At 44.0% G+C, this 15,510-nt stretch overlaps 1 protein-coding gene across 1 annotated transcript; it reads right to left on the bottom strand.

The window, feature by feature from the left end:
• Positions 1-9,852: 9,852 nt before the first annotated feature.
• On the bottom strand, positions 9,853-15,510 carry LOC109901681 (G-protein coupled receptor family C group 6 member A-like). The gene is made up of 8 exons (XM_031787035.1): positions 15,034-15,510; positions 14,628-14,793; positions 14,354-14,488; positions 13,389-14,171; positions 12,561-12,773; positions 11,837-11,960; positions 11,309-11,613; positions 9,853-11,072 (listed from the first exon to the last, which is right to left on the bottom strand). The coding sequence occupies exons 1-8, from the start codon at positions 15,228-15,230 to the stop codon at positions 10,206-10,208; spliced, it is 2,790 nt and encodes a 929-aa protein (XP_031642895.1). The 5' UTR covers positions 15,231-15,510; the 3' UTR covers positions 9,853-10,205.

Raw genomic sequence — 15,510 nt, 5'->3', positions numbered from 1 at the left:
TATTGGGGATTTTGTCTTCAATTTGTTTTCATAGGAATTTGTCTGTTCAATTCTTATGAATGAAACACACGTGACCTTACAATAGACTTTGTCTAGCCTGTTACAGTTCTTAAGGGGGACTAGTAGGGAGTCTGACTGCAGCTGATTTTAGAAGTCTGGTCCTGGCCCCGTTATCAGAGCATCTTTGTCTGCGGTAACAGTGCATACACTACATGGAGGCATTAGTCCTATGTGTGACTGCTGGAAGTACAGTGCCTTCAGAAAGTATTTACACCCCTTGAAGTGTTGCACACTGAATTTAAAATGGATTAAATTTAGATTTTGTGTCACTGGCCTACACATAATACCCCATAATGTCAAAGTGGAATTATGTCTTTAGAAAAGTTTTACAAATGTATAAAAATTATCATCTGCAATGTCTTGAGTCAACTATTGAACCCCTTTTGTTCTGGCAAGCCTAAATAAGTTCTGGAATACAATGTTGCTTAAGTCACAAGCATGGGCTCACTGTGTGAATTAATAGTGTTTAACAAGATTTGTTAATCACTACCTTCTCTTTGTACCCCACACATACAATTGTCTGTAAGGTTCCAGTGAATTTCAAACATTCAACCTCATACCAATTAGGTTTTCCAATGCCTTGCAAACAACAGCACCTATTGGTAGATGGGTAAAATTATTAAGTTATTAATTACACTTTGGATGGTGTATCAATCCACCCAGTCACCACAAAGATACAGGCGTCTTTCCTAACTCATTTGCCAAAGATGAAGGAACCGCTCAGGACAATGGTGACTTTAAAATAGTTACAAAGTTTAATGGCTGTTCTAGGAGAAAACTGAGGATGGATCAACAGCATTGTAGCTACTCAATAATACTAACCTAAATGACAGAGTGAAAAAAAGGAAGCGTGTACAGGATAAAATTATTCCAAAACATGCATTCTGTTTGCGATAAGGCACTAAAGTAAAACTACAAAATGTTTGCAAAGAAATTAACTTTGTCCTCCATACAAAGTGTTATGTTTGGGGCAAATCCAACACAACACCACTAAGTACCACTCTTCATATTTTCAAGGTGGTTGTGGTTGCATCATGTTATGGGTATGCTTGTCATTGGCAATGACTAGGGAGTTATTTGTTGGTAAAAATAAACAGAATAGAGCTAAGCACAGGCAAATTACTAGATAAAAAAACTGGTTCAGTCTGCTTTCCAACAGACATTGGGAGACAAATTCACCTTTCAGCAGGACAATAACCTAAAACACAAGGCCAAATATACACTGGAGTTGCTTACCAAGATGACATTGGCCCTGAGTGACCCAGTTACAGTTTTGACTTAAATCTCGGGAATCTATGGTAGCACTTGATAATGGCTGACTAGCAATGATCGACAACCAACTTGACAGAGCTTGAATCATTTAAAAAAGTAATGTGCAAATATTGTACAATCCAGGTGTTTAAAGCTGTCAGAGACTTGCCCAAAAACACCCACACAGCTATAATCACTGCCAAAGGTGATTCTAACATGTATTGACTCAGAGGTGTGAATACTTATGTAAATTAGATACTTTTATCCATTTTTAATTCAGGCTGTAACACAACAAAATGTGGAATAAGTCAAGGGGTATGAATACTTTCTGAAGGCATGTATAACTCCAGACACTTTCTGTATGTGGGCACTGTTTATGCAGCTGATCCAGTTCCACCCCCAGCTGATTCAAATAAATCAAGCTTTGATCATTTGAATCAGCTGTTTAGTGTTACGGCAACAACAACAAAAATTTGCACCCCTTGGGGTCCCGAGGACCGAGTTTGGGAAATGCTGACCTAACCCAACCTCAGTGTGATTACAAGAAGAAACTTGTAGGAGTGCACCTGAGTGCGTCATACAGTACGTCACAGGATTGGAGTCATCTTCTGCAAAACAACAACAACTTCACACCACTGTTTACCACAGCTAGACAGACTGCGTCTCAAAATGACTCCCATCAAAGGAAACGGTTGTTTATTGTATATTTTTCACATCATGATAGCAGGTCTACAGAGCTTGCATATGTTGCTCTGTAGTTCTGACTGTTGTGTTGCACACAAAAATACCTAAACTCTCCCTATTTATGACTGTAAACAATTTAATGCTACATTTTGTCATGCACATCAAAAATTGTGTATAGTTTTCTAATATTTCTCATGTTTGTACGATTGGATGATATATCATTTTTATGTTTTAGGTTGATTTATTTCTCCCCCATTTGGGAATTGTTTTGTGTTTTCAATTTGGCCTTGATACAGAGGCTATAAGGACTTCTGCGGCATTCTGTCCAGAATCCCGTAGTTTAGGTGATTACCGTATCATGCCAGCATTGTGGTTCTGTTTCCTTTATGCCATTGGACCACAAAGGTCTGTGTGTGAAGCTGGACTAAACAACTCTTCTCTGTGTTACTCATGGAACTGTTGTCTGGCTCTTCTATGAGGGGTTAATGTTGACTTGAATGTAAAATAATGACAAATAAATACATAAATGATCTGTTACACATAAGGCCTCTTGTCAGATGGAATTTAGTGGATTTTGCCTTCAGGACATCTGTCTATTCTTCTGCACAAAAGCAATGATGGTTTCGACAGAACTTGCTCAGTTCCTATGAAACACACACACATACCTAAAGACACTTTCTGTATGTGGCTGCTGTCTATGCAGCTGCTCCGTTTCTACCCCCCAGCCCTTTCACCTAACCCAACCACGAGAAGAAGTCTACCTGAGAGCGTCATACATCACAGGATTGGAGACAACCACTGTAAAACAACAACGACAACTTCACTTCACACCACTGTTTACCATGGCTAGACAAGCACAGACTGTGTCTCAAAATTGGTCCCATCAAATTAAATGGTGTTGTTTATTGTATTTTTATGTTTGACCGTGGAAGCATATTTTTTGTTCACATCATGATAGCAGGTCTACAGAGCTTGCATATTTTGCCTTGTTGTTCTAATTGTTGTGATCCACATAAAAAACACTCAAACTATCCCTATGTATAACACATTGTCACTTTTTCTCACTAACAAGTTGATTAGCCAGAATCCAGAATCAGGATTGCTGTCATAGAATAGCAAAGTATAAACACTTTCAGTTAAAGCTGGCTCTTCCTGCTCAAGGACGATTATTTCCTCAGAGTGTTAGTGACTAGGCATTATAAGAGAACTATTCCATCCACATCCTATTTCAGTGTAGTATTTGTCCAATGTCAGTTAACTGGAATTGAGTTTATGGTCTGTTGAGATGGGTTCAAAGTGTGAGAATGGTGTAAGCTGAGATGCTGTGGAACTCTTTCTGACTAATATTTAGCTGTTATATACTTAGTGAGGGTATCATCTGAATTAATTAGGGCACCCATTCTTGATAAAGATATTCTTGACAGACATCATGGTTTCATTTTGATGCTGCCTGTAACCTCAAAGCTTCTACAAGACACTATCCCTAGGGACCCCTGTTACCCTCTCTGTACTCTACCAACTCTCTTTCTTCCTCTCTCACTCCCTCTCACTGTCTCTCTCCTCATGGTATTATCATGTCATAACCAGACAGGCAGGTCCAGAATGGGGAATTCTCAGAGTAGAAGAAACTACATGACAGTAGATTTTCCAGAAGCTATCATCTTACGCTAGCAGACAGACGACAATGAGCTGCTATTATCCATGCTAAACCAACCCTCTCCTCCCATATTAGACAATGAGTATATTGTTTTTACCTTGTACCTCTGAATGTACGTACATATGGAACATACAAATGGTTACTATTTCTTATTCAAATACATTGGCTTGTGATGTATTTTTGTATCTGTGTGAATCTTTGAATGTCTGTCGGTTTGCATGCAGATTTGCATCAACACACAGAGATGTGTACAAAGCTCTCCCTCACCCTCCATTGATCAAGAATCAAAGTAAGACCCAAGTGCAGACTGTGTGAAGTAACAATGTTTTGTAACCACAGGGGCAGACAAACAACAGGTCAAGGCAGACAGGGGTTGATAATCCAGAGCAGAGGCCAAGGTACAGGACGGCAGGCAGACTCAAGGTCAGGTCAGGCAGAGGTCGGTAATCCAGAGGTGGAGCAAAGGTACAGGATGGCAGGCAGGTTCAGGGTCAGAGACAGGCAGTGGTCAGTTGGGCTGGTACAGGGTCAGGACAGGCAAAGGTAAAAAAATCAGGAGGACGAGAAAAAGAGAGACTAAGGAAAAACAGGAGCTGAGACAAACCGCTGGAAGGTGTGAACAAACAAGACAAACTGGCAATAGGCAGACAGAAAACACAGGTATAAAGACACAGGGCTAATGGGGAAGATGGGTGATACCTGGAGGGGGGGAGACAAGCACAAGGACAGATGAAACAGATCAGGGCGTGACACCATTTGGAATGTCTGACCATAACTCCATCCTCCTGATTCCTGCTTACAAGCAAATACTAAAGCAGGAAGTACCAGTGACTTGCTCATTACAGAAGTGGTCAGATGACGCAGATGCTAAGCTACAGTACTGTTTTGCTAGCACAGACTGGAATATGTTCTGGGATTCTTCCGATGGCATTGAGAAGAACACCACATCAGTCACTGGCTTTATCAATAAGTGCATCGATGACGTCGTACCCATAGTGACCGTATGTACATACCCCAACCAAAAGCCGTGGATTACAGGCCACATCCGCACTGAGGGTAGAGCTGCCACTTTCAAGGAGCGGGACTCTAACCCGGACGCTTATAAGAAATCCCGCTATGTCCTCCGACAAACTATCAAACAGGTAAGGCCTCAATACAGGACTAAGATTGAATCGTACTACACCGGCTCCGACACTCGTCGGAAGTGGCAGGGCTTGCAAACTATTATGGACTACAAAGGGAAGCACAGCCGCAAGCTTCCCAGTGATACGAGCCTACCAGACGAGCTAAATGACTTCTATGCTCGCGTCGAGGCAAGTAACACTAAAGCATGTTTTAGAGCATCAGCTGTTCTGGAGGACTGTGTGATCACACTCTCCGTAGCCGATTTGAGTAAGACCTTTAAACAGGTCAACATTCACATGGCCACAGGGCCAGACCGATTACCAAGATGTGTATTTCCGAGCATGCGTTGACCAACTTCACTGACATTTTCAACCTGTCCCTGACCGAGTCTGTAATATCAATATGTTTCAAGCAGACCATCATTGTCCCTGTGCCCAAGAACACCAAGGTAACCTGCCTAAATGACTACCAACCCGTAGCACTCACGTCTGTAGCCATGAAGTTCTTTGAAAGGCTGGTCATGGCTCACATCAACACCATTATCCCAGAAACCCTAGAACCACTCCAATTTGCATACCGCCTCAACAAATCCACAGATGATGCAATCTCTATTGCACTCAACACTGCCCTTTCCACCTGGACAAAAGGAACACCTATGTGAGAATGCTATTCATTGACTACGGCTCAGCGTTCAACACCATAGTGCCGTCTAAGCTCATCACTAAGCTAAGGACCCTGGGACTAAACACCTCCCTATGCAACTGGATCATTGACTTCCTGAAGGGCCGACTCCAGGTGGTAAGGGTACGTAACAACACAACTGCCATGCTGATCCTCAACACGGGGGCCCCTCAGGGGTGTGTGCTCAGTCTCCTCCTGTACTCCCTGTTCACCCAGGACTGCATGGCCAAGCACGACTCCAACACCATCATTAAGTTTGCCGACGACACAACAATGGTACGCCTGATCACCAACAACGATGAGACAGCCTATAGGGAGTAGGTCAGAGACCTGGCAGTGTGGTGCCAGGATAACAATCACTCCCTCAACGTGAACAAGACAAAGGAGATGATTGTGGACTACAGGAGAAGGAGGACCGAGCACGCCCCCATTCTCATCGACAGGGCTGAAGTGGAGCAGGTTGAGAGCTTCAAATTCCTTGGTGTTCACATCACCAATGAACTATCATGGTCCAAACACACCAAGAAAGTCATGAAGAGGGCACTCAACGCCTATTCCTCCTCAGGAGACTGAAAATATTTGGCATGGGTACTCAGATCCTCAAAAAGTTATGCAGCTGCACCATCAAGAGCATCCTGACTGTTTGCTTCACCACCTGGTATGGCAGCTGCTCAGCCTCCGACCACAAGGCACGACAGAGTGTAGTGCGTATGGCCCAGTACATCACTGGGGCCAAGCTTCCTGACATATATACTAGGCGGTGTCAAACATGGTCAAAGACTCCAGTCACCCAAGTCATAGACTGTTCTCTCTGCTACCGCATGGCAAGCGGTACTGGAGCGCCAAGTCTAGGACCAAAATGATCCTTAACAGCTTCTTCCCCCAAGCCATAAGACCGCTGAAAAATTAATCAAATGGCCACTGGACTATTTACATTGACCGCCCCCCCCCTTTGTTTTTACACTACTGCTACTCACTGTTTATTGTCTGTGCATAGTCACTTTACAAATTACCACAACCAACCTGTACCCCCACACATTGACTTGGTACCAGTACCCCCTGTATATTTTATTTTATCTTTATTTAACTAGCCAAGTCAGTTAAGAACTAATTCTTTTTAACAATGACAGTTTAGGAACAGTGGGTTAACCGCCTTGTTCAGGGGCAGAACGACAAATTTTTACCTTGTCAGCTCGGGGATTCAATCTTGCAACCTTTCGGTTACTAGTCCAACACTCTAACTACTAGGCTACCTGCCACGTTATTGTTATGTAACTATCTTGAGTAACTTTTTTTTCTTCATTCGTTTATTTAGTAAATATTTTCTTAACTCTATTTCTTGAACTGCATTGTTGGTTAAGGGCTTGTAAGTAAGGGCTTGTAAGTAAGCATTTCACATTAAGGTCTACCCCTGTTGTATTCGGCGCATGTGACAAATACATTTTGATTTGATTTGATTTGGGCCTATCCGTTTGCACAGAAATGTGCTCTCCTGTCTGCAAACGGCTCCTTTACCACAAAAACATAGTGACGTAGACTAGAGATGGTGTTCAGCTAGTCTCAAATAGCTGTGACTAGGGTCTGGTTTCAATAACAGACTCTTTTGGCATAGGGGAACTTTGTCACTACCTAATTCACTACCCTATTCACTTGAATAAAATAGTAGCTAGCAAAATAAAGATCACAGAGTCATTTTAATAAGTGCATTTTGCAAGGAGCTAGTTTGGATCAACTACTTTCACTAAAACCACTGTAAATGTTTTGCCTGAAAACTTTGGTTCCCAATAACGCCGTTCTGGCATGTCTGCCTTGTGATTTGTTAGGAGAGCTGTCTGTCTGAAGAAAACCCACACCAGATTTTCTTTTCCCTCATTAAAGTTACATTTAATTGATTGGGCATGATTTGGAAAGGCACACACCTGTCTATATAAGGTCCCACAGTTGACAGTGCATGTCAGAGAAAAAACCAAGCAATGAGGTTGAAGGAATTGTCCGTAGAGCTCCGAGACAGGATTTTGTCAAGGCACAGATCTGGGGAAGGGTAACAAAAAAATGTCTGCAGCATTGAAGGCGCCACAAACACAATGGCCTCCATCATTTTTAAATGGAAGAAGTTTGGAACCACCAAGACCCTTCCTAAAGTTGGCCGCCCGGCCAAACAACATTCTTATCCATTGCTTGCTAGCCAACTATGAATAACTTACAGTCACGTCAAAAGGTGCACCAAGAATATCAGCAAAGTAGCTGCATTTGCATTTGAAAGGCTGTTTTATTGTGACATTTATTTGGATACATCCACAACAATGGACTAATGAGGTGCGATTTTGCTTTGCAAAGCAAATGTGCTCACTTGTCAGGACACTGTGGTTCCACACCTCGTTTCGTTTGACTTTTTATCCTCAAGGTTAACAAATCTCCGCTGTTGAAAACTAAATGTTAGTCTAAAATAAATGTGAGATAATGTCTAGATGCTTTTTATAGTGGATATCAAGTTTATAAATTGCTTGGCTGGGCTGATGAGATAGTGGATTGCGCAGTCAGATGGAACAGACTAAATAGGCATTTTAATGTAATAGATTTAGTCGGTGGTAACTTGTGGTTTAGACACCAGCTGGAATGCAGTTTTAATCAACCAACGTTCAGGATTAGACCCACCTGTTGTTTAATATCTCATATGTATCCTGCTGGATCAGCTCCAAGAAAAATGCTGTTTACTGTACACATCACGTACAGAAACTGCCTATTCAGGGATCCAACACACGACATGACAGTATGCCCATAGCAAATTCCAGCATCCCCCATGATTTTTACAGTTAAAACATTTCACATTAACATGGCTTTAGACACCATATGCAGTTCACAAATAAATCAGCCCTGTATACCATAGAAAATGAACCAATAGAAATATTGATAGATAAACACATGGGCTTTTAACTGGGGACGGGGGACGGGGGACGGGGGACGGGGGACGGGGGACGGGGGACATGTCCCCTTCACATTCAGAAATTGCATTTCCCCCCCAGTTTTATCATTGGAATGTAATACAAAGCCAAACAACAGTGTGCTTTAGGACCATGAGGATGCCTCCGAGCGGTCGGGTAGGCTGTTTGGAGTGTTTATCCGACTGGATAAAAAAATATACACAACCGGTCAAAGGTTTTCGAATACCTACTCATTCAAGGGTTTTTCTTTATTTGTACTATTTTCTACATTGTAGCTATGAAATAACACATATGGAATTATGTAGTAACCAAAAAAGTATCAAACAAATCAAAATATATTTTATATTTGAGATTATTCAAAGTAGCCACCCTTTGCCTTGATCACAGCTTTGCACACACTTGGCATTCTCTCAACCAGGTTAACCTGGAATGCTTTTCCATAAGTTTTGAAGGAGTTCCCACATATGTCATCTGATGCAGCACACCATCACTCTCCTTCTTGGTTAAATAGCCCTTACACAGCCTGGAGGTGTGTTGGGTCATTGTGCTGTTGAAAAAGAAATGATAGTCCCACTAATCCCAAACCAGGTGGGATGGCGTATCGCTGCAGAATGCTGTGGTAGCCATGCAGGTTAAGTGTGCCTTCAATTCTAAATTAATCACTGACAGTGTCATCAGCAAAGCACCCCCAGACCATAATACCTCCTCCCCCATGCTTTACATTAGGAAATAAATATGTGGAGATCATCCGTTCACCCACACTATGTCTCACAAAGACATGGCGGTTGGAACCAAATATCTCCAATTTGGACTCCAGACCAAATGACAAATTTCCACCGGTCTAATGTCCATTGCTCATGTTTCTTGGCTCAAGCAAGTCTCTTCTTATTACTGGTGTCCTGTAGTAGTGGTTTCTTTGCAGCAATTCGATCAAGAAGGCATGATTCATACAGTCTCATTTGAACAGTTGATGTTGAGATGTGTCTGTTACTTGAACTGTGTGAAACATTTATTTGGGATGCAATTTCTGAGGCTGGTAACTCTAATGAACTTATCCTCTGCAGCAGAGGTAACTCTGGGTCTTCATTTCCTGTGGTGGTCCTCACCAGTTTCACCATAGCGCTTGATGGTTTTTGTGACTGCACTTGAAGAAACGTTCAAAGTTCTTGAAATGTTCCATGTTGACTGACCTTCGTGTCTTAAAGTAATGATGGACTGTTGTTTCTCTTTGCTTATTTGAGCTGTTCTTGCCATAATATGGACTTGGTCTTTTACCAAATAGGGATATCTTCTGTATACCCCTCCTACCTTGTCACAACACAACTGATTGGCTCAAACGCATTGAGAAGGAAACAAATTCCACAAATGAACTTTTAACAAGGCACACCTGTTCATTGAAATGCAATTATTAAATGTGTTATTTCATAATTGTGATGTTTTCACTGTTAGTCTACAATGTAGAGAACAGTAAAAATAAAGAAAAATCCTTGAATGATTAGTTGTTTGAAAACTTTTGACCGGGAGTGCATATATATTATGTCCCCCCATTTATAAAACCAAAGTTGCGCCCCTGGATTAACATGACACCGTATGACAGAATTTATGCCTGTTTATCATGTCCATATCAGTGTCAAATAAAGTGTTACCTAAATTGCCTTGAATGTAAAATCCACAACCCCACTTGGGCAAAAAACATGCCAGTAGACTAAGCAAAATGGGAACAGTCAAACCAAAGAGAGGATCACAGAGACACACTGTGTGATGTACCGTAAGACGTAAAAATTCCAGACAGTGGTCCACTCCACTCATAGGCTCATGCTTCTCCTCAGATGGTGTGGTTGAGTCAGCTGACCTGTGAAAAACACTCCATGGTCTACTACGGTGCAATGGGTTGCAGGGTCAATGCTCTGAATGTCCTGGCCAACGGACCAACAGTTCGGAGGTGCTGTGGGTTCTATTGGTGTAGTAGACATGAAGAAGGAAGGTGAACTGATGGAATAAGAGTTACTGATGCACTTCCCTTCTGTCTGAGAGACTGAAGTCTCAGAGACAGAGCTAGAGTCAGTAATGCCCTTTCTGGAATACTCAAACACGTTCTTCATGAAGGCACTCTTGGTGTTGTGCTCTTTCTTGAAGAGGATGACGTAGCACTTGGGGAAGAAATGACAGCTGAGGACGCCATAGTTGGAGATGAGGATGACCACCATCTCCACTGCTGGCAGGTACTTCCCCGAGGTGGTCACATAGACGGGCACGAACATTACCCAGGACATGAGGTAGAGGAGCATGCTGAAGGTGATGAACCTGGCCTCGTTGTACTTCTGTGGCAGCTTGCGGCCTTTAAACGCACAGGCAAAACAGACAAGCGCCAGTACAGCGATGTAGCCCAGCATCACGCCAAACGCCACGTGGGAGCCCTCGTCACACTCGGCCAGCACAGTGGTGGCGAAGATGGTGGCCTTCTCCCGGGGGCTCTGCAGGACCAGCCACAGGGTGCAGGTGAGGACCTGTAGGGCCACGCAGAGACAGATGATGGCATAGGGTTGGTAGAGGTGGCGGAGAACGTCCTTCAGGTCAGGGTTGAGCTGGAAGGCCAGCAGGATCTTCAGGGACTTGACCAGGATGCAGGAAACACACAGGGTGAAGCTGAGTCCAAACAGCACCTGACGCACCTTGACAATGAGATGAGATGAGAAGAGATGAGACAATGAGACAGCCGTATTCTCTCTTTGTATTTAGATTTGCTTTCCGTTTACAAACTAAATTCCTTACCACAAAGGTACAAAAGGTTCAGAACAATACACACACAATAAACCCTGAATTTACAAAAAAACACTGGTACATTCAGACAACGTCACAGAACACTGCATTACATCAGTGTTTCCCAAAGTGTGTGTACCGTACATACCTTACATTGTAGGCTGCTGGGATGTCCTACAAAGAACACAGCACTAACAAAACTTCCCACTAGGGAGAGCAGGATGATCTGGGAGAGAGGCCCCCCGGCAGCCTTCACAACGGGGGTCTGGTGGTGGTGTAGAAAGAGCGCCCCCACCAGGAGAACCAGGACGATGCCCAGGGCCGACAGCGCCAGCAGCACCACCGCGAAACCATCCTGCCAGGAGAAGAACTCCAGGGTCTTATGGGTACACCCAGAGCTCCCTTCCAGGGACCACTCTTTCTTTGTATCACAAGAGAGACACTGGTCCATGTCTGGAGAGGAAAGGAGGATAGTGCTTGAACACCTGTTTAGCATTTAGAAATATGTCTGTTGTTGCCTAGTACTAACTGTTTCGGATAAGGATAGTGTTGGGAAATCTTAGGAAACATATTGAAGAAATGGAGGAAGATTGTGTGAACAACAGGGCAACTCTAGTTTACTGAGGAGAGATAGAGTACACTGGTGTGTATAGACAGACAGTACAAGAGAACTAACCAGTGTTGTTGGAGTAGTGGTTCTCAGTGCAGTTGATGCATTCATAGCAGCAGGTGTGCCGACCCTCCGCAGTCTTCTTGAACTTCCCAGGTTCACAGCTAGCTGAGCACACAGACACCACATCCTGCATTGGGATACAATGCACTAATTTAAATGGCTGACCCAAGAAAACTGTGACTGAAATCTATTAATAGTAGCATTCAAACACGGCTTTATATGTACGGCCAGTTTCCTGGACACAGTTTAACCTAGCTCTCAATTTAAAACCATGTTCAATAGACCAGCTGTATTCAAAGTATTCAACCAATATGCTCTGGTAATTATGAGTTTTGTGTTTTTGTTTTGTTTTTAGATCATCACTGAGATCCAACAAGAATGTGTGGTAACAGACAGGTGCTCCCAGTGTGTGGAAGGTATGTGGTTTTCATATTCAAACAATCCCCATTGTTTCATTGAGTTGAAGTTATTTAATTTCCATCTTTACTTGTTGTACAGTTTGGCTGAGAAGTCTCTCAAACAGGTATGTTTAGTTTTCTTTAGTCACTTTGAGGAAGAAAAAGTAGATTGTTTGTGTTTGTCTCTATGTCAAGTGGGATAGGTTAATATGGATGTGTACTTGAACCTTTGTGTGGCAGCCTAGAAAACAGACTAAAAGAGAGTGAGACCTAACCTTATCCCTAACCCTAACCTTGACCCTATCCCTAATCCTCAACCTAACCCTTACCCTCAGGTTAGTGATATTTTTTGTGTTTCCGCTGGTGTAGCTGAAGCTGTTGTTGATTGGATGGTACTCAGCTACAACGTCATGGATGTTGATGACCCCTCTCACAGACCTCCACAGGGTTACATCATAGCCCGTGTTGATGTCTCCTTTCTGGTCAAACGTGTAGCTTTTCCCCTCCAGCTCAAACCGACTGCCTCTCAGGGCTTCAAGCACCTGAAATACAAGTTCTCATGCCAAAGCCATTTCCAAAATACACTGAGTATACAAAACATTGAGAACACCTGCTCTTTTCATGACATCGATTGACCAGATGGAATCCAGATTAAAGCTGTGATCGCTTATTCATGTCACTTGTTAAATCCACTTCAATCAGTGTAGATGAAGGGGAGTAGACAGGTTAAAGAAGGATTTTTAAGACTTGAGACAATTGAGACATGGATTGTGTATATGTGCTATTAAGTGCCTTTGAATGGGATATGGTAGTATGTGCCAGGTGTCAAGAACTGCAATGTTTCTGGGTATTTCACACTCAACAGTTTCCTGTGTGTATCAAGAGTGGTCCACCACCCAATGGACATCCAACCAACTTGACACAACTGTGGGAAGCATTGGAGTCAACAGGGGCCAGTATCACAGTAGACCACTTTCGACACCTTGTAGAGTCCATGCCCTGAGAAATTGAGGCTTTTCTGAGAGCAAAAGTGGGGGTGCGGCTCAAATTTAGGAAGGTGTTCCTCATGTTTGTTATATTCAGTGTATATTAGACGAGATACAGTATATAAGTAAAGTCTGATGTGCTGTAGACATGAGGAGTTGTGCAGTAGCTACCTCCCAGGGTTGGACCGTGCCTGGTGTCTTGCAGTCCTTTTTGCTGCAGATATCAGCCACTGCATGGGCGATGGCACTGACAGCCATCTCCACATTGAAGACTACGTTCGCATAGCTGTTGTTTAACAGGATCTCTGCTGCGGCTGTGGAGGAGGACACAACCTTGGGGTCTCCCGACCCGTTTGGCAGGGAGTAGAACTCCTTTAGGAAGGAGTTGTTTCCTATGACATCATTGCTGTCACTCAGATTCATCAGGTAGTGATGGAAATGAGCCAGGTTCCCTGTTTTGAAGGTGAAGCCCACCACATGACCAATATCTGGGAGGTCCATCTTTCCCAGGACCTCCTTGGACGAGGACCAGCTGTCACTGGCCACCCACACCCTCTCTCCCAGCCCCGACCCCAGACCCCTCAGCTCCTGGTATAGGTACATCATCTGAGTAGGCTTGGCGAATGACACCACCACCTTGACATTGGGGTTCCGGCGGAGGGTGGCGGCAACTTGTCTGACTGCTGATTCACCGTCAGGCCTGGTTAGCGAATTAGGGAGGATCTCCTTGAAGGCCACACAGATGCCTGAGGCGGTTGCCTGGGAGAAGAAGCTGTCCAGGGCAGAACGGCCGTAGTCTCCATCTGTTGTGACCACACCCACCCAGGTCCATTTGCTGTCGCTAAGCAACTGGACCATGGCCCGTGTCTGGTACAGGTCGCTAGGTACGGTCCTCAGGAATGTAGGGAAACGTTTCTTGTCACTCAGGATGATGGCGGTGGAGGCGTAACTGATCTGTGATGATTTGAAGAGAGAATTAATTTCTGTCTACATTCTGTTGGATTGATTTGGCCATTCATCTGTATCATCATTGCTGTCTATTTCATTTATTCAACACAACTCAGTTCTTTATTGTTATTTATTTTGTTACTGTCCATCAACCGTCACTCTGTGGAGGGGGGGGGGTGGCTGCTTACTTGAGGGATGAGCTCTAGATTGAGTTGCCGGGCAACGGAGATGGAAATCTCAGAGGAAGAGGCCCCAATGACGGCCATGATCGGCGGGGAAGAGTTAGAGGTGTTGGCCCCTCCCCCACAGTCCGTGGTGGGCTCCTGTGAAGTAAAAAATGTACACCATTTAAATGAGATGCTGGCTAATGGAAGATAAACTATACAAATGAAAACAGGCCACACACTCATCTATACTTGCTGTGGATTGATTTGACAAACGTTTCGGCTAAAGAGCTTTTACCTGTGTGAAGTCAGCTGAGGCCCTCAGAGCGGTGGTGACATCAGAGCAGGAGTCGTGGATACGGTACCCCAGAGAGATCCCTAGTGTAGTCAGGACAGGGGATCTGTTGGCCGACTCTACAGCGTGGATCATAGCCAATGCCTGGGTGAACCCGTCCATATTGAACCTGTGCGTGTGTGTGTGTGTGTGTGTGTGTTTGTGTGTGTGTGTGTGTGTGTGTGTTTGTGAAAGGTACATAAGGCGTAGTTGGATCATCACACTGTCTGTGGTAAACCTGTCAGAGTAAATCAACTCTCTCTCACGAACACTTAATCATACATGCGGACAGAATCACACACACCCCACAGAGAGAGAGAGAGAATCTTCGGGATTCTCTTTACAACACAAATCTTATCTTGGCACTCACCTGGCACACTGTGATGCATGGGGTGCTGAGAGGTTGGCGGATTCCTCTACTCCCTCATGGATGGCAAACAGCCCTCCAATGATGATATCTCCTGGTGCTGTGGCTCCTGCTGCTTTGAAGTCTCCCACTTTGGCATTGCCCTTCTCCAACAAGGACAGGATGACTAACAGGTGGAGAACATCACCCATGGGTTCCATCACGTCTCTCTGGTGGTACTGTCCAATTCTCAATTTCGGTGTCTCTCCTTTGCAGTTTCTCTCACACACTCCCGGTCTCTCCCCGACTGTGTCTGTCCGTCTCTCTCTCTCCTTCTCCCTCTCCCTCTCTCTCTCTCTCTCTCTCTCTCCCTCTGTCTCTCTCGCTCTCCCTTCCCCTCACTTTCTCCCTGTCTCTCTTTCTCTCTTTGTCTCTCACTCTGTAAGCTCCTCTAGCAGACTGACACAGTGACCTGTCAGTATCTCCAGTAAAAACACACCT

This window comes from Oncorhynchus kisutch, linkage group LG13, assembly GCF_002021735.2.
Source record: "Oncorhynchus kisutch isolate 150728-3 linkage group LG13, Okis_V2, whole genome shotgun sequence".
Lineage (NCBI taxonomy): Eukaryota > Metazoa > Chordata > Actinopteri > Salmoniformes > Salmonidae > Oncorhynchus > Oncorhynchus kisutch.
This window is presented reverse-complemented; position numbering and strand designations above follow the sequence as displayed.

Coding starts and splice junctions, on each gene's coding strand:
- LOC109901681 (XM_031787035.1), bottom strand. CDS start 15,230: ATGGAACCCATGGGTGATGTTCTCCACCTGTTAGTCATCCTGTCCTTG. Junction 11,614..11,836: donor CCACTACTCCAACAACACTG/GTTAGTTCTCTT, acceptor TTTCCTCTCCAG/ACATGGACCAGTGTCTCTCT. Junction 11,073..11,308: donor CCAGCAGCCTACAATGTAAG/GTATGTACGGTA, acceptor CTCATTGTCAAG/GTGCGTCAGGTGCTGTTTGG.